The sequence below is a fragment of the Takifugu rubripes genome, chromosome 1, assembly GCF_901000725.2.
Source record: "Takifugu rubripes chromosome 1, fTakRub1.2, whole genome shotgun sequence".
Classification (NCBI taxonomy): Eukaryota; Metazoa; Chordata; class Actinopteri; order Tetraodontiformes; family Tetraodontidae; genus Takifugu; species Takifugu rubripes.
Window position 1 is genome coordinate 2,222,421 of NC_042285.1, and position 22,230 is coordinate 2,244,650.

The 22,230-nt window shown below is 50.2% G+C and overlaps 1 protein-coding gene and 2 long non-coding RNA genes across 4 annotated transcripts; 1 reads left to right on the forward strand and 2 right to left on the reverse strand.

The window, feature by feature from the left end:
- Positions 1-2,918: 2,918 nt before the first annotated feature.
- On the forward strand, positions 2,919-16,194 carry wnt3 (wingless-type MMTV integration site family, member 3). The gene is made up of 4 exons (XM_003961035.2): positions 2,919-3,356; positions 10,945-11,186; positions 13,074-13,339; positions 14,378-16,194. Exons 1-4 carry the CDS (start codon positions 3,277-3,279, stop codon positions 14,855-14,857), a joined length of 1,068 nt encoding a protein of 355 aa, XP_003961084.1. The 5' UTR covers positions 2,919-3,276; the 3' UTR covers positions 14,858-16,194.
- A 603-nt stretch (positions 16,195-16,797) lies between these two features.
- On the reverse strand, positions 16,798-21,775 carry LOC105416460 (uncharacterized). Of its 2 annotated transcripts, XR_003891168.1 has the most exons (5): positions 20,952-21,775; positions 20,152-20,226; positions 18,651-18,901; positions 17,595-17,708; positions 16,798-16,896 (listed from the first exon to the last, which is right to left on the reverse strand). It is a non-coding gene; the product is annotated as an uncharacterized lncRNA (long non-coding RNA). The 2 variants fall into 2 exon arrangements; XR_964560.2 differs by lacking the exons at positions 18,651-18,901; positions 20,152-20,226; positions 20,952-21,775 and adding an exon at positions 17,805-17,825.
- LOC115252896 (uncharacterized) lies at positions 19,111-19,986 on the reverse strand. Its single transcript, XR_003891169.1, has 2 exons — positions 19,822-19,986; positions 19,111-19,712 (listed from the first exon to the last, which is right to left on the reverse strand). It is a non-coding gene; the product is annotated as an uncharacterized lncRNA (long non-coding RNA).
- Positions 21,776-22,230: the final 455 nt, after the last annotated feature.

Genomic DNA, 22,230 nt, shown 5'->3' on the forward strand with positions numbered 1-22,230 from the left:
CTCTCAGCAGGAGCCCCCACCAACTCCAACCTGCACCGCCGCACATTCGGGGGCTTAAGTGCCCTTTAATTAGGCTGCCTCGGTGTCCGGCTGAAGACCGCTGAGGGTTTAGACCTGTCCCTGTGTGTGAGAGCTCCCCCCCCCCCCCAGAAGGGCTCCCCTCCAGCAGCCGACGGATGAAGTGTTTGCTGCTCTAATGAAAAAAGGTTGACGTGGGGGTGTCCTTTATCCCCCGTCTTAAAACCCCCTGACAAAAGCGTTGATATTATCTTTAACACCCAACCATTTCCAGGACACCCCAGCAAGGACTCCGGGCCGAGGTGGTCCAAGTACCGAGAGGCTCAGGCCTTCCAAAATTCCCCAGACATGACAGCAAACATGATGCACTTCCTGTACAGACGGCAAACACTCGGGTTTTATTATCGCTCTCTGCTCTTAATTAAACACTCCAAGGTGGAGTGGGGAAGGTGGAGGGCTCCGGGGGAGGGGGGGGGGGGCGGCCTCTGACACATCTTCCAAACATATCTATTAATTATTGTCACATTTACAGGGGGTTAATGTGGTTTAAAGGAGCACAAATGAGGTGCAACCATCTGCATACAGGGTCAGAAGGAGGTGGTGCCGGTCCAGAGTAATTCCTGGATGAAGGAGGTCAGAGGTCCTGAAACGTTCCTGGAGAGACGGGAACACGTGGAGCGAAGTGAGAGATGGAAGGAATGAAGGAGGAAGAGTGATGCGAAGCTGTTTGGGAGGGGAGTGGGGCAGGATCTGGCGTGTTCAGGAACTTTCTCGCCACAGCCCAGTGTGTGTAGCTACCCCGCTAATCCCGGTTTTATTGGCTGCTTGTGTCCAGCCATGCTAGTCGGATTGACTGGGGAGGGCGGTGGGGGGGGGCCGAACACATGTCCTTTTTTGTGATAATACACTGATTAGGCCTGAGAAAGACCCGGACCTGGTTGCGGTCTTTCTCAAGTCGCCGTAGAAACCAGCCCGGCGGGGGACCTCCAACAACACGTTTTTACACCGAATAACACGTTTAGTGTCGTCGTGTCTGGGCTCCGCTTCTCCGCATTCCCCAGATCCTGGCCCGGAACGCCGCTCACGGCTCCTCGTCCAGCTCCCGGAGCTGAGCTCGGCACAATTCTGATTGGACACCCGGCGATGGCGCCGATTGGAAACAGACGTGACTCACCGTGGACTCGGCTGTGACACAAAAAAGCATTTTTATTTGGGGGGAAGGTGGAGGGCTCCGGGGGGGGGGGGGGGGCGGCCTCTGACACATCTTCCAAACATATCTATTAATTATTGTCACATTTACAGACAAGCCCCCCCCCCCCTCCTGTCCCGCCGCCCTCCAACAGTGTGGTGGGTCGAGTGCTGCTCAGTTACTGCCTGTTTCCCTATTTTCTTTGTTATGGAGGAATAAAACGACGGTGGTGGCTGAAGGGGGGGGGGCACGCTGGTGCTGACCTCCCGACTGCCGTCTCTGTGGTGGGCACTCGCGCTCCCAGCCCCTGCTGCGTGACCCTCCGGCCCCCTCAGGCTTTCAGCGGAGTCGGCGGGGGCCCTGGGCAGCACCTATCAGAGGCCGAGACGATTGAGATGTTGAACCCGGTCACAAAAACGGAGAACAAACGTCACATGTGGAACGTTTTAGCGGCAGCGCGAACTCGCTAAAACCGCTCCGGTTCATCCGTTGGTAGCAACAGATTCCAAACCTAATGAAAAGGAAGCAAAACATCTTTGACTTTGTCGCTGAACCTATAATGACCTTCCTTCCTTGGAAACGGGTCCCGTAAAGGCTGGTTTCCATATGGCTCCGCACACTCAATCTGTTGTGATCCCCATCATGGGATCCATCTGGACTAATGACTTGTAAATCTATTTTTAATAAGCCAGAAATGTTCTCGCTCCCTCTCTTTTTTAATTGAGTGAAAATTTTGATCAAACGTGGCTTCCTATAGATTTTGTTGTTGCAAATTTAAATGGGATTTACGGGGAATCCCATCTGCCTTTAAGGGATGTTTTAAGGGAGTTCGATAGCTCTGGAGTCAAATGCGATGTCTTGGATCAATGACTTGCGTAGTCTTGTTGTTTGGACTGAACCGAGCCGCAGAGGTCCATGACCAAAACCATAACCACAACCTAAGCTAACCCCCACCCTGATTACCATCTCCATGTTTGCTCTGCGTCATCCGCCTTGTTTGCTGTTGTCCCCCTCAGTTTCCTACAGCCTGAATCAAATATACTTCAGGCTAAGTCCATCACAAGTGTCCGTCCCTCTCTGCCCCCCCCCCCCACAGTCGCTCGCCCAGCAGCCCATCAGAATGACAATAGCGTTGATGTAAAATGTGTCGCCTTTGGGCCGCTGGAGCACAGAACCCTGCATGCCTGGCCCAGCCACCGCCAGCGTTTATGGCTTTATTGTGTCCCCTTTTATGTCCTCCCCTGTTGGGGCGGGCGGACAACAATTTAGAAAATTCACTGTAAATGTCCCAATGTGCGCTCGTTGGAGATCAGGCGTGTGTGTGCATGTGTGTGTGTGTGTGTGTGTGTGTGTGTGTGTGTGTGTGTGTGCGCGAGCGCTCCGGTGCAGAGATGCTGACCTACATCCCTCCACCAGCCACACCGGGACTCTGGGTTGTGTTTTTTTTTTATTTTTCTTGGATGAAACAAGTTGAGTATCAACTCCAGTCTACCTTTTTCATGTGTCCCTCCCTCCCTCGACCCCCCCCCCTCCCCTTTTTCACTCTCTCCTTTCTTTTCCACATTACCAGGGGGTGGCGTGTGATTGACAGATGGGAACGAATAATAATTTTTTTTTTTTCGTAACCTAAGGCCATCTCCTGTGATTGGCTTGCCAGCTGACATCTCAAAGCCCCCCCCCCCCCCTTAATATTGGGCCTTGGATGAGGCATCCTCAGGGAGAAAAAAGTAGAGAGAGAGAGATATCTACCTTAGGGAAGAACCTCAGAGCGAGGGAGGGAAGGAGAAGACGGGTAGGAGCGTGTGTGCTAGAGACACTTATTCTCTTAACTACTGGGAGACAGACACACTTTTCCTGGCCTGACTCTAGGAAGGGGGGAAGACTGCTTTTTCTTTCAATATCATTTAAACCTCCCCATCATTCAACAATCAAGCGGCCCTCTTCCTGGAAAACTCTTCATTGACTGTTGGAATTTTTATGTATTGATCCATTCAAACCTCACACACACACACACGCACACACACACACACGCGCGCGCGTGCAGGCGCACGCACAGCAGGGCTTACCTCATGGATTTATATCTGATTGGATATTTGATGTGTGTGTGGTTGTCCAGCTCGAGGGTGCTTGGAGGCTATCCCATCTGGTGGTGAGTACAAATCCACTGTTTCAGCATCAAGACCTTTTATTTTGTTTTTAAAGGTGGTGGTGGTGGGGGGGGGGGGTCCTGTTTTTGGTCAAATGATCATTTCTGAGAGGGCAGAATGCGTACTTTTAGCTGACTGCATGGAAAAACCGTTCTCCGGCCCAGTCCAAAGAATCTTAACCTCAAATTCTTGTGTAGCGGAAAAGGCTGGCCGTTCTTTTTCCCCTCCACGCTCGGGTCCATCCATCATACTGGGACATGTTGTGATGCGAAGAGGATGGCTCCTCAGCTCGGATCCGTTCACTTCGGCTCGGGACGCGTCTGTGGACGGTTGCCATGATGATAGCAACTGTCAACAGCAACTTGTGTTGGAGCGCAAAGCTAAAACGTTGAACAATAGCTATTACAGATTTTGCTTTCCGGTAGATGACATCGCTGAAGGGTCCGGGGTCCAGATCAGCTGCGCAATTCTGGGAATGTTTCAGGAAGTAATAGAATGCATGAGTTTGTCCGGACTGTTATTGCCTGTCAGAAAAAAACCAAAATGTATGATTAGGATTATTTTTGCTGCTATTGGTTTGAATCCTCTCAGCGTTCTGCTAAATTTAATTAATTCTTTTATTGTTGACACAGAAAAACACTTAAGCATGTCGTTTTTGCCCCCGCCAGCTGCTCCAGACTTTTCCAGAGACAATATGTTAAGGTGCCGCGGGGTTTTAGTCTTTGTTAAATTTCCCCAGATCGGGTTTGGCACCAGCCACCGAAACGTAGACGTCTCTCTCATTACAAATTCAGCCACCTCACGGCTCCTCGGCTCCTTTTGTAACGTGGAGCTTTTATTTTTGAGATATCTGCACGGGAGGATGACAGAACTCTTTTGGCCCGTGCCGCCGTGCTTGTCAGAGCTACTGCACTTTTTAGTAGCCCGGCTAGCATGTGGTCCCGGTGCCGTCCAAAACCACGAGCAGCTTCTGGTTTCATTTACACGGCGCGCGGCTGCCAAACATGCAGGCCACAGGGCAGAAGTGGTAAAGAGGACTGAACACCGACTGCTGGCTCCAGTCACACACAGGCAGGGCTGTCAGATACCTGCAGCGACTCACTTCAAGGAGCTAACATGACACCGGTGCGCTGTTTGAACCCCGGCATCGCTCACCCACCTTTGATTCTGGTGACAAGTTTTCAAGCGTGGGCCGGGCAGGGGGCTGGCTGCACCCCCTGGAGCCTGAGCAAGAGTCACACACCTCTGACAGTGTCGAGACGCGTCAAACACTTTCAAAAGGAAGCAATGTGAGGTAGCGAGAGGGTGCCGGCTGTCGGCAGGGGCCCGGACGGGCTCCTCTCAGGGGCGAGGACTCGACCGTAAATTCTCCGGGCGGTGTGGGACCGGTTAGAGAGGAGTTCTGACTGCTTCCTGCCTGGCAGCCTTGCTTTGACAAGATGGGGTGTTGAAAACTAAACAGAGCATAAATAACTCCTGTGATATGCACATATGCATGAACGCAGGCGAGGTGCGCGGCAAACTAATGATGTGGGGTTGGAAAGGCGAGACAGACCAGTTATCTGCCTGCTGGAAATGCAAGAAGACTGGGGGAAACATCTTTTATGCAAAATGGCCAAAGTCCAGGCTCGAGCGAATGCGCCGCGGCCCCACACCGTCGCCTGCGTGCGCTTCAGAGAACTTTAGGGAAACATTCGGAACTTGAAGAACGAGCTAATAAAGGTCTGAGCTTGTGTTGTTGGCTCGGTGTAGCTGTCATCTCTGCGGAGGTGATGATACATCAGCGCCGACGCTAACGTTGACTCTGCCATCATCAGTTTAACTCACCAACAACTTTAGCTTAAAGTAATGACACCATCCTGGTTCAACAATGCATCCTAAAATAACACTTGACACAAAAAAATGGATATCTCCTCCTCTCCGCCAAAACAGACTTCTTCTTCCAGAAGAAAAATCTCACAATTATCGTCTTTGTGATTTTCCAGGCTGTGTAAAAATGTCTTTAGAATGTTTCCAAAACCAAAAAGTTTCAATTTATTATTACGAGTGACAAAAAACGAGCAGTTGTTTAGTATCATTCCCAGGTCGTCCAATAACACATTCACGGCTTTCCAGGGTTGTTGGAACCGGATATTTGTTGGTTTTCAGCCCGGTCCGCTAACCCGAACCATCAAGAGTCAAGCCCTATCTTCTAAACGGTTGTGCAGGAACCTGGAACCAGCAGATATTCTATCAGTGACTCTTGCCATTACTCGTGCCGACTGTCAATTACTCTGCAATCCGATTAGCACAGAGAAATAAATCAATGCAATCTTTGTCCTTTTTATTAATTTGCTGTTACGGCTGCGTCTGGGACAAAAAAACCAAATAAACTTCAACCGTGCACTTTAATTTGGAAGCATGCTTTTCTACACTGACTAAAATTAAGCTTCTGAATCGATGGATTTATCTGGAGGTATCGAGGTTTCCCAAAATTCCCACAGCTCACAGACCTTTCTAGCTCAACCTGAGCAGCTTAGCGGGGTCTCCAGAGTCCATCTCTGGGTCTCAGGAATGTCATTATCCGACTGCAACACCCCCACCCTGCTCCCACCTCCAATCTTCAATCCAATCTTTAAACCCAGAATCCCCCACCGTTGGCACAAGGATCACTTAAATGATCCTTTCTGTGGAAAAATCCTTCGTCTGCCCGCCTGTGTGAAAAGATCAAGGATGTTTGAGAATTATTCTCAATGGTGCGCTAGAAGGTGGAGATAATTCCACAAGAATGTCATTCACGGGAATCGTCGGGGTTCCGCTTTGAATGGCTCCAGCCTGCCAGGGTCAAAGACAATATTGTGCTAAATCCCAGAATAAATGTCTCCCCAGAGAGAAGTGGGAACAAAAAGGAAGTAAAGTCCTCAAAAACATGGATGTAATATGTTCCAGAATGAGGACTTTGACCCAGAGCAGGTCCCCGAGCTGATCGATACGCAAATATTCAGAGATCGTTTTCCAGGAGCAGACGAGTGGGAGGGCAGCCCAACTCCAGCTAGGTGAGAGGTTCAAAGGAGAGTGGCAGTTCAAAGAAGCAAAGGCCATTCCTAATCTTTAGCCTCCATCAAAGGCCAGGCAATGTGCTCCTGTAGGAAATGACAAGTCCCCCCGCACACAGCTATTAGCTAGCCAAAAACACAGGCCAGGACGGTTCCTCAAAGGGAAAATGCCAACGGCCAGAGGCACAAGAGCTCATTAAGAGCCACGTGCAGAGGGCCAAAAACTCACCTTTTAAAGTCTTTATTACCTCCCTGTTGTCACATTTTATTGGGTGAAAACTGGAGTGAGCACGCTGATCCCGCCACTAAAAGATGATCATTTAAAAAATAGATTGAAAACAATTCAACTTAACAGAGGAGCTAATTTGGGTCCATTAGTTACCACGGTGACAAGAGCTTTGGGGAAACTGATCAAATGCTGACGTCACATTTTGGGTTTTTTTCCCGGTGGTTTTAAAGCTTGCCGCCTCGTCGATCGCTGACCTTCAGCTCTTGCTGGGACAATTCGCGGCTGGGTGGGAAGTGGTAGAGATGAAGATGAGCACCTCTAAATCTGAGACCAGGGTCTTCAGCTGCCCTTTCTGAGTCAGAGAGGAGTTCCTGCCCCCAGTTTAAGTATCTCAGGATCTCGTTTGCAAGTGAGCGAATAAAAGGATCTTGAGATCGACACACGGATCAGGGCAGTACTGCGGAACCTGAGCTGGTCTGTTGTGGTAAGGAGAGAGCTGACCCGGTCAATCTACCTTCCAACCCTCACCTATGTCTTCCGTGGGTGGCTCAGCCTTAGAGACAGGGTGGGGAGGTCAGAGTGCCAAAAAGAGCTCTAAGTAGAGCCACTGGTGGTGGTAGGGGCATCTGGCTCGGATGCCTTCGGGATGGTGCTTAAGGCATGTCCATCTGTGGGGAGACTCCAGGGCAAACCTAGGACAGGCAGGTGAGATTATATCTCTCAGCTGACCTGGGAACACCTTGGAATAGGCCTGGAGGAGCAGGTGGAAGTGGCTGTGCTTCCTTCTTGAAACTGCTCCCTCGCACCCTGGACCAATTTTGTGTCTTCAAATATAAAACGTGATACTGATTCCTGACATCCAGCTGAGGACAGAACACAACATTCTTAATTCTTAACTGCAAAGGAAGCATCAAAATGGGGAAAAATCACCCTGCAGGTCTCCCAAGACTCCAGACTCAGAGCATCCTTTACAGGATCTAGTACTGGATCACGTACATCCACCTGCAGACGGGCCTGCGGTCACACATGCGTCTAGTGGTTCTCCAGAGCTTCTCTGTGTGCAGCTCCGTCTTCCCGAAGGGCAGGTTCACAAGTTTACACCTTCTTCAGTTTCCCCTCGTCTCCACGCTACGTTCATGACTACAGAGGCTTCCTGATATACCCACACACTCCCTGCTACAGTCTGCAGTGTGTATGCACGCATGTGTGTGTGTGTGTGGGGGGGGGGGGGGGGGGGGGGTGTCATTGTTTTGTTTCCTGATCAGCCAGGAGCTGTTGGACTACAAATCAAAAATGTGCATGTGAAAAAGAGAAGACAACAAACTACAGGCGAGCTTTGCATTCCAGCCTCCGCCAGGAAAAGTCCCGTCCTGGGGCGACGCCGGCAGCGTTCCTTGGCCCACTTCTTCTGCTGCGTCTTCATCTCTCTGAGGGCTCTGTTGTGGGATTCATAAAGGAAGTTCTGATGGCAGCGTCTTCAACGCTCTGCTCTGACAGCTCGGCTAAGGCTCCATTTAGCAACACCTCCGGGCAAACCCGACAGGTTCTGCTGTGGCGTCAACATATAGAGTTGAATTGGAGGAAGATGAGAGTTTAATGCAAACTATGTTTTGCAGCCCGGTTCTCAGAGAACACTCCAGAGACTCAGAGTTTCAGGCACAAACCTAAACATAAGCCAACAACAGTGTCTCAAAATAACTTTACTTGTTCAACAACAACTCTGCGCAATTAACTTCTAATTGAATAAGACATTATAAGAGCAGTTTCCACCTGAGAAAAGTGTGCACCTCCATGATCAGAGCATTAACCTGCTGGTATCATGAAGCTCAGGCATCGGCCAGCTTTAGCCCCACAACACTCAGCTAACAATAGCCACTGTAGCAAAACCAAACGCACCCTATTTAGGCACCAGTCTGCTTCTATTGTTACTTTATCCAGATCAGCTCTTTTATTTGCCAAAATAAGAGTTTAAATGGTGCAGGACAGTGTTCTGCATTAATACCTTCCACCAGAGCAAGATCTGAAACTACTAGTTCTCTGTATTTTTGTAATGATGAGCAGCACAACCGAGATGCGCCTGAGTGTTTACTCACCTCTGAGCACTGGTCATGAACTTCAGACCCTTGTGGCAGCCATCAGGTTTCAGGCAGTGAGGTCAGGTGTCACAGGTTCAGAGGGTCATCTGAAACTTCAGTGCCTGTGGACTTAGAGGGCTACCTCACTGAAGGCTCCTCTTTGCAGCGATGCCTGCTGACCCCTGTAATTCAGACCTCCCACGACATTTCGCTGCAACATTTTATTGACAGTAGACCTTGCGTGACCTTTGACCAGAGCCAGGACCGAACAAAGACGGCGGCTGCGGTGTGGGGAGGTTTTAGCTGAAGTTTAATTGCTTTGGGAGTGGTTGAGAGAAATATTGTTGTTGTCATTTGCCGTTAGGTGAATTTCAATTTCCACGCTTCGGTGGGCTGTGAGGTGGAATCCCTTTGTTTCCTCCGTTTCATTTCTGCGGTTTCCAGTGGCCCGTCATACTTTCACACCAGCCCCATTTAGTTGCTGAGAAAACCCCCACCAAGCTGTACACACACACACACACACGCACACACCCCAGGCCAACAGAGGCCCCATCCGGACCTGCCAGGGCATGCACCTGCCAAGCCCTGTGGTTTGCTGCTGCTCTGCTGCTTGTCTCTTCCCCTGCAGCAGATTCCCCCAGCATTCTGCCTCTGCTGCTCCCTCACTTGGTTGAGACACGTCGCTCGTGGCTTCCCAGAAGTGAGGCAGCACACGCGGGATCGGTGTGGCACACATGTGGCCCTCCTTGCATGTGTGTCTGTTTGGGCGATATGCCTCACGGCCCCCTGAGGGTTAAGACTCTCATTAGCACCTGGCCAAAAATACATCCCTCTTTCATCTCGTCTGTCCATAAGGATCAACCCGAAAGACATCCTTTGCAAACAAAGATAAATAAGCTGGCAGATCCTTGGCTTGTAGTCTAAACATGCAATGCCCACCACAAAGTATTATGCGGTTAGATAATTGATTCCATCAGAAATCACAGATTTACTGGCTAAGCCTCTAGTTCAGGGTGGTGGGCAACCGGTTAAGTTGCAGACGCTGGCACTGGTATTTAAATACAGATATTTGTTCTCAGGCTAAAAAGGTCTTCTTTTTGAGGAACTTGCAACAATATTGAGCTCGAAACCGAATTCTTTGCAGGGCTTCTTCCCCTCTGGCCCATCCCCGCAACTTGGAGATTAATGGGCAGCGTCGAGGCTGCAGACAGTGTAATTAAGGTCCTTTAGTCAGCAGACGGGATGAAGTCAGCAACACTCAAACTGGGTGATGTTGGTGGGAGTGGGATGGAGGATGAGCTAATGTGGCTTCCTCCGCTTCAGTTCACCCTCAGACAGGAACGCAAACTCAGATCGATAGAATGCTGTGGGATATTAAATCTGTGTTACAGATTCAAAAGAGTGGAATTTCGTGATAAAATGTAAAATCTTTTTTATTTCTTTTTTTTCCAAATCGCTTAATCTAATAGTTTAACAATTTATGTAATACCTGGTGACAGAGCTCACCTGAGATCACAAACACTTGACAGGAGGGTAGAGGTGTGGGGGGAGTGGGGGGGGTGGCCTGTCTGTATGTAGCAACAACATAACATGAGCTATGAACCTGGGGAGGGGAGGGGAGGGGGTTTCCCCATGACTTCAATGGCTTGACTTTTATGTCTGGGTTGGGGGGGCAGCTCTCCACTCATCTGTCAGAGTCGGTGTCTGCTGTGATAGGGTTGCACCCCGCGGGGGTCCTGAGGTCATCTTGAGTGACGGCCTGATCTGACTGCTTTCAATTGTTCCCTCCATCATCCCTTCTTGGCCCCAGCGCCACGATGCCGCCCAGACTCAGCAGCATGCGATCGGGACTAGTTTTCCTCTCAGTAATGCAGCAGAACCCTATAACATCCACGTCGCATCCCTCTACTGTAAAACGCCCCCGGCCTTCGCGTTTGTGCGTGGAAACAATTTAAAGAAATAAAGTCTTGACTGTAAAACAGCGAAACAGTTTGAGCTTGTCTTTGACAACATGTCAAAACATGGATGGGTAATTGAAGAGCAAAAGCAATTAAAAATAATTACTTGAATAAAGCCATTGTGGTTTCTGGCATTTCTAAGTGGTCTTTGCCGTCTTGTGGTGATCGATCCCTGCTGGGGAGCGTGGGTTGTCTTATCTGTTCAGGAGTGTGTGAAAAAAGTGCCACCCAAGGAGAAGTCACGTCTCTTAAGCTCTGCAAAGTAACTAAAAGTGATATCTGGTGTGTTGCAGGTCCCTGGCACTGGGGCAGCAGTACTCCTCTCTGGGCTCCCAACCCATCCTGTGTGGCTCTATCCCCGGCCTGGTGCCCAAGCAGCTGAGATTCTGTCGCAACTACATAGAAATCATGCCCAGCGTTGCAGAAGGCATCAAGCTGGGGATTCAGGAGTGCCAGCATCAGTTCAGGGGCCGGCGATGGAACTGTACTACCATCAAGGACAACCTGGCCATCTTTGGACCTGTGCTTGACAAAGGTAAACCATTCACAAAGAGCCAGTCCTGAGCCCGAACCACTGCAATTTATAATGCCAACATCCAAGCGGAGGAAAACATCTGCACAACGGGAGACTCACGGGTCTCACCTGCCCTGAGCGCCATATTGTAAAGGTAGAAGATTGTGTGTTGCGAGTGAGACCCGTGGTTAAAAATGAATTACCCTGTATGTCAAAGGGGGAAGAATCTGGACTGAAATGGGCAGTGTGAGCGGCTCCGGCTCCACAGTCAAATGAAAGGGAGAGGGGAGGCCAAATGAGATTACAGGCAATAGAAAAGGGCCAGGGGCTCCGCTCAACCCCTACTGTGCATGAAGACCAGTGCTCGCCTCACACAGTCCAGCTCTCATGGACGCCCCATTCACACGCCCTTTTGACTCTGTCATGAAAACATGCTGAAAGGGGATCTCTCCCAACCTCGGCCGGGTGTGCACTTTGGGAAAGGGAAGTGAAGGAAGGAAGGGCAGAGGAAGAGGTGAAAACTTTGGAAGCGATGACTGGAAATGTTCAGGATGGAAGGGCTACCAATCGGCTTCTGTATCTTATGGTGGCACTGTTGGCGGTTGAGCCGTTTGTTAGGGTGTTTTGGTCCTGTGGGTGGCGGTGTATGGGATTTTAACTCAGGGTGTTGGTAGAGGGGGGTCTAGAGAGTGAGAAGAAGAGAGGGTGGGGGGGGTTAGGGAGTTTAGGGAATGCCAGCTCTGGGCAGAGCGGGGCTGTTGGGGCGCGAGTTGCTGGGCCCTTTGTGTGGATAATACAGTGTGACACAAGGGAAACAAAGGCGGATTGATGGGCCCAGCAGGTAGCAGGAGAAGCACTAGCCTTGGTTAACAGCCAGACATCCAGAGGCCCCGGACTCACAGGCCCCTGTTCTGGAGAACCAAGCCAGGCTTACAGGGGAATCAAGGATGCTAAAATTGAAGGCTGCGTGTCAACAAACTGAGTAGAGATTCAACGAGGAGTCAAACAAAAGGCACAATTTTAATTTACATCAGCAGGTTTCCTTTTTTTTTTTTTTACCAGCCAGAAAATTTCTAATTTCTTTCATTAGCCAATAAATTATTTGAGAAAAGGGTCAATCTGTCAGTCATAGAGAAGTAAATTTGACCGCTCCCAAACTTGTCTAATTGGGTTTCGAAAGCCACATTTCGGCAGTTAAATTGCAGAGGAATTAGTGGCTTGGGAGGAAACTTGCGGTCTGAAAAATACAGATTTCGTCCTGCTGTCAAGTTCATACGAATCTGTTTAAATTTGTGTATCAGAGCAGGAGAAGCTGGTTGTGTGGGGCCTGTTGGAGGGCAAACGAGTGTAACTAAGTGTGCTGTGATTGTGAAACAATGGTGTCTGGTTACATAATAAGCTGTTGGCTTCAAAGGAGGTGTAACTCCATCCTGGTGAAGAAGACGCAGGTTGACACGCTGCTAGGTCTCACCACAAGGCCTTGGGCTGTGAACAGGGGATGGGGAGGGGGGGTAACAACATTCCTGAAACACTATCCAGATGCAAAGTAGCACACCTCAGGGATGACAGGAGGTCAGTCAGATCCTGCTGAGCATTTGGCCGTCATGGCACAACCACAAAGAGCTTATATCCTGCAGGGACTCTGCTTCATTATGGCTGATGACCCTCGTGCTTTGGCGCCAACATGCTGGAAAAGGTTCCTTTCTACAGATTCCTTGTTTTCCCACAAATTCCAGTACGCAAACATGCTGTCTCAAAGATGAAATGTAGCGTTAAAAGGTTGTTGCCTGCAGGTATTCCTTTCATTACCTTTCTGGTCGGTGGCAGTTATAAAGAATTGCCATGTACATGTTTGACAACCTGTCTGTCTTTCTCTTTACCTGTCTCTCTTCATCTTGTCTGTCTCAGCGACCCGGGAGTCAGCGTTTGTCCACGCCATAGCATCGGCAGGCGTGGCGTACGCAGTGACGCGCTCCTGTGCCGAGGGTACATCCACCATGTGTGGTTGTGATGCCCACCACAAAGGTCCCCCCGGGGAGGGCTGGAAATGGGGTGGCTGCAGCGAGGACGCGGAGTTCGGTGTGCTGGTGTCCAGGGAGTTCGCCGACGCCAGAGAGAATCGTCCGGATGCTCGCTCGGCGATGAACCGACACAACAATGAAGCAGGGCGCACGGTAAACACGTCCACACTTCCATCATGACATGTTCTTATCTTCTCATACTCTAGAGCAGGCATGTCAAACTCAGACCTCGAGGGCCACGACCCTGCCGGGTTTTCTGTCCCACTGAATGCATTTTCAGCCTGGTAGGACAGAAAACCCGGCAGGATCGTGGCCCTCGAGGACTGAGTTTGAGGGTCAGCATATCCTGCACTGTTCCAGTACAGTGCTGTTCCAGTCCATCCCAAATGTCTTAGCTTTGAATGACTGAGTAATTGCTGCAGCGCGCACACACACACACACACACACACACACCTACCGCTCTTTTCATACCTTGCATCCCAATGAAAGGAATTCCCTGCCAGTCAAATACGATGAGCAGGAGGGGGGGAGGAGGACATCAGCACGGACTCAAACATCTCTGGCTGAGGGGCAAACAGGAGGGAGCACACGGCAACAACACGGCCCTTTGATCTGAGCACACAGGAGCCGAGACCACCGTGGCTAACCGAGGCGCTCCTCTCCACCTGGCCCTCTCACGCTCCATTATTGAGCCCTGAGGGCTCCTGGCAGCTTGGTTTGGCATAACGAGCTCCACAGAGTGATGTCACCCAACTCTGCAGAGGTGCCCCAGCCACCTGCCGACTGCCTAGGCGAGGGGTGTTCTGTAGCTAAACAGCAGCTATACATGAAACGCAGTGACGTTAGATAAAGATGCTAGATAAAGGGAATTAAGAGGACTTCAGAGCATCTGTACTCTGCTCTGCTGTGCATTATTGAACGTCCGGTAAAGTTTGAATCGTCCACCTGTTCAACACCATCTTCTCAGCACCTGATATCCCTCAGCAACCAGCCAGGGAACAGTTTATACATGTTTAGTAATAAACATAGCATGCTACTGTATTACACGTAAATATAATATACTACTGAAAGTAGCTGTAAAGTCTGAGCTCCCCTGAACCACAACAACAAACCTCACCAAGAGAAATATTGAAAAGACACAAGTTTCTTTCTTTTGGGGACATTGTTTTCTAAGTCTTCTCTGCTTCGCAGACCATCCTCGACCACATGCACCTTCGCTGCAAATGCCACGGCCTGTCCGGGAGCTGCGAGGTCAAGACGTGCTGGTGGGCGCAGCCGGTCTTCCGCATGCTGGGCGACTACCTGAAGGACAAGTACGACAGCGCCTCCGAGATGGTGGTGGAGAAGCACCGCGAGTCCCGAGGCTGGGTGGAGACCCTGCGGGTCAAGTACAACTTCTTTAAGCACCCCACTGAGCGCGACCTGGTCTACTACGAGGGCTCGCCAAACTTCTGCGAGCCCAACCCCGAGACGGGCTCCTTCGGGACTCGAGATCGCGTGTGCAACGTGTCGTCGCACGGAATAGAGGGCTGCGACCTGCTGTGCTGCGGCCGCGGCCACAACACCCGGACTGAGAAGCGTAAAGAGAAATGCCACTGCAACTTCCACTGGTGCTGCTACGTCAGCTGTCAGGAGTGCGTGGGCATCTATGACGTTCACACATGCAAGTGAGGGAGTGGCCTGACTGTTGGACTACAAGTGCCGCGCCCCCCCCACACACACCTAACGCCCCGCCCCCTGCACGACACCCACAGGCCTCAATAAGCGACAGGTCGGTAATCAGATGCTTCCTTTGGCCTTCCACAAAAACGCCACCATCTCCCCTGCAGCGTCAGGCTCCTCCCCTTTGTCTTTATTTATTTCCCCTCCATCACCAGCGCGGCATGTACAGCAACACCTTTGACCTGTGACATTAATGCAGTAAAAGAACTTCCAGACTCGTTGCTTTTTGATGTAGAAGCATCTTCTAACTTACGCCTCACATCCCCGGCCCACGTGGTCGGGTTCTCTTTCCCCCCCCCCGTTTTGATTTTTAAACTAAGCCGACCTCCTCGCTGTGACTCTGAACTTGTGGGCAGCCCCTGGAAAACATCACTACTGAAACTGAACAGGCAGGTCTTCTGTTGACTACTGAGCTGATAGAATCCTCAGAGTTTGGCCCCCCTGCACACTGACTCGACCGAGGAGCCTCGGAGAGATACCTGCCACGGCTCCATTTTTATAGCCCCGCATTTCTGAAATATCCCCATCAGGCTGGAAATGGAGGTATGCAGCATGTGTGTGAACAAGCATGTTCATTCCGCTAACTAACAGCCCCAGACGCGAATACGTGTGCACTATTCTGCCCCACACCCCTGCCAGCGGGAGGCTGTTTATCCCAGATCTTTTTCTTTTTGAGCCACGATCAAACTGAAAACGCTTCACGTCCTTGTGGAAAATGTCTCCACAAGTGTGGTGCAACACACCTGCATATTTTCCAATCATAGTGGAAGATAATTTATGGCTGTTTTTGTTTGGGACGCGCCGACCTCAAATCAAGCTTTAGCATGCTTAATATTAATCAATTCTGGTCTTGTTTGGAGACGTTCTGCTTTCGCCCATGAAACCTTTCTTCCAGCCACAGGGGGCGCTAAAGGCTTCTCATCTTTTCAGTGTACAACAATGCTGAAAGGCTTCAGTTTGCCGCAGGAGTGATGCTCTAAAAGACCAACTGAAAGAACCTGCTAGTGACAATAATGCTAATACATTTTTTTTAATTCAAAGTGAGGTTTCTTTAACAGACGTCAGGCTTTTGCCACCACGTCTGTTGGTTTTTTCCATGAACCTGGTCTGTAAATTTGCGCATCGCATATCAGCTCTGAAGCAGTCGTTCCGACCGTCCCTGTAAGGTCATTTCATTGGCTGTGAAACATTTTCAACAGGAGTTTTGGAGCTCGACCACTTGTTAGAAAAGTCCTGTCTAATGTGACCCTGCTCAGCATGCGTGGGCCCACCCAATGTTCAGTCCCCCCCCCCCCCACCCCCCACCCCACCGTCACTCCTGCTATCATCCAAAGCTTTGTAAAAATGTTTTAAAGTGAATAATTCCCTTTTTATTTTATAATCGTAAATGTTATGTTTTTATAAATATTATTTATTTTACGATGTATATATCTGTATGACTGAACTAAGATTATATATTTGAAGAACAAAAACGTCTCCGGTCTCGTCTGTTTCCCGCGAGTGTTTCGCCAAACGGGGAATTTATCCAAAGCCTTGGGAGGAATTTGAGGACAAGTTCCGTCGCTGACAGATGAAACAATAGTTTCCATTGCTAATTTGGCACCGATGCGCTTTCACTGATGCCCACGAGCGAACGTCTGCAGCAGCTCCCGAGGTTACACAGCACGGACGTTGGGGAGGATCGCCGCGCTTTGCTCCATCCCATAACAGGCTGACTTCAACACGTCTGACATTCAATGCGTCGGGACAAACGCCACAAATGCCTCCTCCTCCTCAATAATAGATTTCGGTAACATAGATAGAGTAAAAACAGGTGAGTACGAGGAATAAGATCCAAAGTCCCAGAACATTATATTGCATTTTCCAGAGAGCAACACAGATTTGTGGCAGGAACAATAAAACACTGAGGTGAGAGCTGCTGAGCTCAGACTTACGCTCCTTCTTCCTTCAGAAGACAGGAACCTGCTCACGCTCTGACCAGCGTTCATCTGAAACACAACCAGTCTGATTTCAGCCACAGCAGCAGCGAAACACCTGCAGTTACCGTCTTATTTGTGAGGGAGCATCAGTTTAAAACTGTGACCAGTCGACACGGCTGTTTGGAAGACGAAGGGGGGTAAATTTAGTAGCAGCCAATGCTAGAACTAACAGTATGTCTGGAACCGCCTGTAGCTAAACAAGAGTGAAGGCGTGAGACGTCAGAGATCAGCGGAATGAGAGGAAAAGAGCGGCGAGGCAGCGTGTCCCGGCAAACACGCGTTCATACTTCAGCGGAACAGGCGGCGCGGGGTGTCGAACGTGGCTGCATACCACAGCAATTACACAGCATCCAACAGTTCCAACAAACAGGCGGCGCACATCATCAGCATACCACAGACACACACACACACACGTGCGCCAACAGACACGCACGGGGGTCATGAATTGGTATCGGCGTCTACAGGTTACAGAGTTTGTGTATCTGAAAATGTCTCCTTGTGTTGTTGTGGTGCTGATGGGTGTGTCAGTGGGTGTGTCCTGCTATGCCCCGCCCCCAAGCTGAAAATCCTTATTAATGCTGCTAAAAAAGAATGAAAACCATTAAAGAACAGCCACAGGATGAGCCAGGGTCACATGATCCAGTCTTTTAGAGCCGTGCACGTTGGCTCTGGCGCATGGAACCACGTCCAGAGAGTTTGGTTCTCACCTCCAGAGACATTTCAATCAGCATCAGTAACTTCTTGATGCCGATCCACAGAGCTCTGCCCTTCACAGCTTTGGCGATGCTGGCCCGCTCCGTGTCCTGAAAACTGCCCAGCAGCTGTGGGAGGACGAGCAGAGCAGAGAAGAAGAGCTCAGAGTCCTGATGATCAATCGATCCTATCAGAAACCCTCCGTGACCCAGTTTCATGTTTACCTCCAGAGCCTTGACCAGCTGCTCCCCTCTGGAGATGTTGGGGATGTGGATGGTTTAATAAAACAAACACACACACACACACACACACCTGTTTTTTTTAATCCAACTCTCATTTTTAAGGTAAAACGTCAACCTCTACAGGACAAACAGCAAGAGGGGAGATGATGCTCCGCTAAGCCCACGTTGGAGGAGGACCAGGACATGACGGCAGCACAGGAGAGGAGGTAGAGGAGACAGGGGGATTATGGCAGCCGGCTGCCCCCCCATGGCGTGGGGGGTTGTGATGCTGCATGTAGATGAGGTGCCACACAGGCGGCGATGCTGCCAGGTCCTGGCTCTCTCACAGAGCCCATTCTCCTCCCGGCCCCCCCCCCCCCGGCCCCAGACGCCCCGCTGGGAGCAGCGCTTTACAACCCCAGAGGAGAACTGCGGCCAGCATTCAAGAGCCGGCCCTGCACCACTTCTCATGCACACGGAGCCACACAGAGAAGTGATGCTCTCATTCACAAACCCGTCAACAACAACAACACACACACACACACACACACACACACACACACACACACACACACACACACACACACACACACACCACGAGCAAGAAGTGATGAGAAACGGGTCTCCAGCTCCACCATTCAGTGAGAGCACAACAAAACACTCACTAATAACCATCCGCTCACACAGGCCAGCCAAAGACCTGCAACAAACCCTCATCAGAAGATCTGCTGCCCTCTATCTGCCACCCTGGGAGGTGCAGCTCAGTCTTCTTTACCTTCAGAGGTTTTTTTCAGCAGCACCAGCAAAGCTTGGAACACCGGGTTGGAGAAGCAGTTTCTGTGTCCTCACCCTCCAGCAGCACTGACACCATTGGCGTGCGGTCGCTGTTCTTGGTCTGCTGGACCAGGACCATCGACACCAGGTCGCCCCAGCGGATGATCCCGTTCATGATGTAGCTGGTGTCGTCCTCAGGTCCATTCATGGCCAGGGACACGCCGGCCGTGAATGGTTTCCTTCCCGCCCCCAGCCTGCAGCCATAGTTTCGGCCTCTGGTTTTGTGCACTATTTTGTGCGCGATCCCGACGAGCCGGGCGGGAAGACTAAAAAAAAACCAAGAGAATTCGGTCAGTTTTCATGAAAATAAACACAATTCAAAATAAAACAGCGCAAGCAACAAATGCAATGTTGCAGTTGCCGGCGTTTTTTTTCTATATTTGTCAGTATCTAAACAGAGCAAGACACACACACACACACACACACACACACACACACACACACACACAGAGTTGCTCAATGAACTTTAATCAAGTTTTGTACATTGCGAGCTGATTCTGGAGACAGTGGACTCCCTCACAGCGGAAAGGTCAGACCGAGCAGAAGGAGGGAAGCAGAGAAATGTCACAGCCATCAGACATGACTAAAGCGCCTTGTCAGTCATTTATCAGCACCCTCCAATATCTGAAGCTGTGTGGCCTTCAGGTCTGGCCTTCATTTGTGTTCAGGCGCTCCCTTCAAATATATAAACGCACCCTTTTCATCAGCTGGGCTCCGACATCAGACTTTTCCACACACACAAAAGGCTCATTTTCCTCAATTGTTGTTCACAAAACTGTCTAAATCCGCGTTGGTGAGCACTTCTCCGGGGCTCCGATATCCTTCCGCCTCATAGATGGGACATATCAAGACGATCAGACGGCATGATTATTGCACAGGTGTTCCACAAAGAAATGTGCAGTTTGATCGCACAGCACAGCCGCAGATGTGAAGTTCTGAGGGAGCGAGCAGTTGCCCGTGACCCGAATGTTCATCTCTGAGCCGTTTCCAAAGGCGTTTCAGAGAATTTAGCAGCGCCTCCAACCGGCCTCACGACCTCCGACCAGCCCAGGACCCCCACAGTCGACCAGACAGCTGCTGAAACAGTCAGCAAGAACAAGTGTTGTCGTGAGTATTTACGCCCTGAGCTGGAGGAGGGTCGACCCGCTGGGACAGAAATCTGCAACGGCACATGTGGATATTGGACCTGTAGGTTTGTCTCCCTTCATACACGGACGCCACTCTGACGTGTTCATGGTGGTGGACTGGTGGTGGACCAGGACCTCCAGCTCTGCACCGCTTTGGTCTCAATAATGTGAAACGGAGAACTGGGACCAGTTCATCAATGGTAATGACCAGTGGTGCTAATGCTAATGCTAGTGGAGTAGGTGAGGAGGAGGAGGAACAGAATTTAAGAATATTTCACACTTTTACTGGACTGAAACCTGTGAAATCAGAAAAATCTGATACAAACTGTAAAGCTGATCATCCTCTCAGTCCCAGTTTAAAGTGGAACTAAACTGGTGTGAAACCTCACCGATCTCCATCTTCACCTCCAACCTTCCCGGCCTCAGCAGGGCCTCATCTATCAGGTCAGGCCTGTTGGTCATACCTGAGGGGGGACAGATGGATGGACAGAGGACAGAGGAGACAAGAGAGGGGGAAGATGAAAGAACAGGAGCACAGGAGCTCTGCTCACACAGATCTGTCAATAAGCTGTTCACTGCTGCACACATCAAACCTCCCAGGAGCTCCAGTTTGGCAGAGAATAACACAAGTTTCCTCATAAATGTGACACAACAACATCTGAATCAGCCACTTTTCCATCAACAGAGGGAGAGATGGAGAAAGTGAGGGAGGGGAGCAGCAGGGTGGGGGGGGGGGTTATCTGTCCATCCACAGAGCTGCCAGTCGCTGCTGCAGCATTTAAAGCAGCTGTGGAGCTGTCCTCATTACAGGCTGGACACAGTGTGTGTGTGTGTGTGTGTGTGTGTGTGTGTGTGTGTGTGTGTGTGTGTGTGTGTGTGTGTTTAAACTGTCTAAATAGCAGGTCAAAGAGAGCTCAGGCCCTCATTAGGTGGTGAAGAGTGAGGCTCAGTGTCTCATGGTCCAACCAAACATCAGTACATTTCTCTCTCTCTCTCTCACTCATTCACACACACACACACACACACACGTGCGCGTCTGGCTAAAGGGCAGATCTCTCCACTCTTAGAGAAATGAGTTTTGTCTCTCCAATCAGATGAAATATTTATCTGTGTTGTGTGAGGACGATGAGGAGAAACAACCCTTTTGTTTCCATGACAACACTCAGGCCTCCTCACGTCCTTCACTCACCCTCTTCTGTTCTTCCTCTGCAGCCTCAAACAGCTTCCTGATGTTGGCTTTAGACTCCTCAACCTACTTGTTGAGGCTCTCGGGCTTTCAGCATGTTGCCGATCTGACGCGCCATCAGGGTTTTCCGAGCCGTCAAACCCTGTTCCCAAAGATGATTCCCAAGAGTTTATTTTGCCTGACTTTCAGCTGCTGGAATGTACATGATAGTTTGGACAACATGGCAAGAGGAGAACGACCTTCAGAACGTGGGCCTTCTGGTGGCCTTTGCACCTGTTGGATGACATTTAGTCCAGACAGGCTGAGAGGTCCCAGATCAATATCAGAGCTGGGATGGGGGGGGGGGGCAACCTGGAGAAGAGTGACGTGTTTGTCTGTTTCTCTGAGAGCAGACAAGGTGAAACTCAGAGCTGAGTCCTGTTCGTGCGCTCCTGTCAGCACCTGCCATGGCTGCCCCCCCCTACACGCTTGGCCATTACAGCTTCACCTTTAGCTGAGGTGCTATCAGATTGTGCCATCTTATTACAGCAGCCAGCTGCCCACAGCCAAAGGTCGACTGCAGTGCACAGCCAAAGGTCAGCTCACATGCAGGCTGATGCCTCCACCGGCCCCAGAGCGCCACGGCCCTGCAGTGGAGATGCGTGCTGGCCAAAGGTCTGGGGGGGTGGGGCTGAGGTCGGATGTGACTGTACACATCTGTTTGTGCAGAGAGATTCTAAGGTTTGAGTCACAGATTTAACGAGGAGCAACAAAGTGAAAACTCTTTGTCCAAGACCCATCTGAAGTTTCAGCCCGGGTGGCAAGATTCTCTGGTCTTTGATTTACCTGAAAACACACACACACACACACACACACACACACACACACACACACACAGAGTTGAATATATATTTCATGTTACATAAACTCTGTCAGATCTGCTTACATTCTATTGCAACTGTCACGGTGAAAAGTGTGTAAATTCTGCCCTCTAGCGGTGCCAGGATCACTGGCACCTCAAATCGGATCTTTCCTTTTATGAACACGTGATTTTTGTCCAAAGATCACCTACTGCTGACGCCAAAGGCCTGGTTTTTGATTTGCTGGATGAAATCGCTGGCCAGGTTGCCCAGGTCACAAGGGTTGCCTTTTTATTCTGCAGGAAGTTGACATCCAGTCACTGATGTGATGGAGAAAATAAAAAGTTTGAGACAGACTAGAGTAAAGACGACCTCTACAAATCATCCAATCAACTGCATTTTATACAGATTCCATTTTTTTTTTTAAAAGTCAGAAAGGGAAT

Bases quoted from the DNA above. Each gene is read 5' to 3' on its own strand.
- wnt3 (XM_003961035.2), top strand. From the start codon at position 3,277: ATGGATTTATATCTGATTGGATATTTGATGTGTGTGTGGTTGTCCAGC. The intron at 11,187-13,073 runs GTAAACCATTCA...TGTCTGTCTCAG, and splicing joins TGGACCTGTGCTTGACAAAG to CGACCCGGGAGTCAGCGTTT. The intron at 13,340-14,377 runs GTAAACACGTCC...TCTGCTTCGCAG, and splicing joins ACAATGAAGCAGGGCGCACG to ACCATCCTCGACCACATGCA.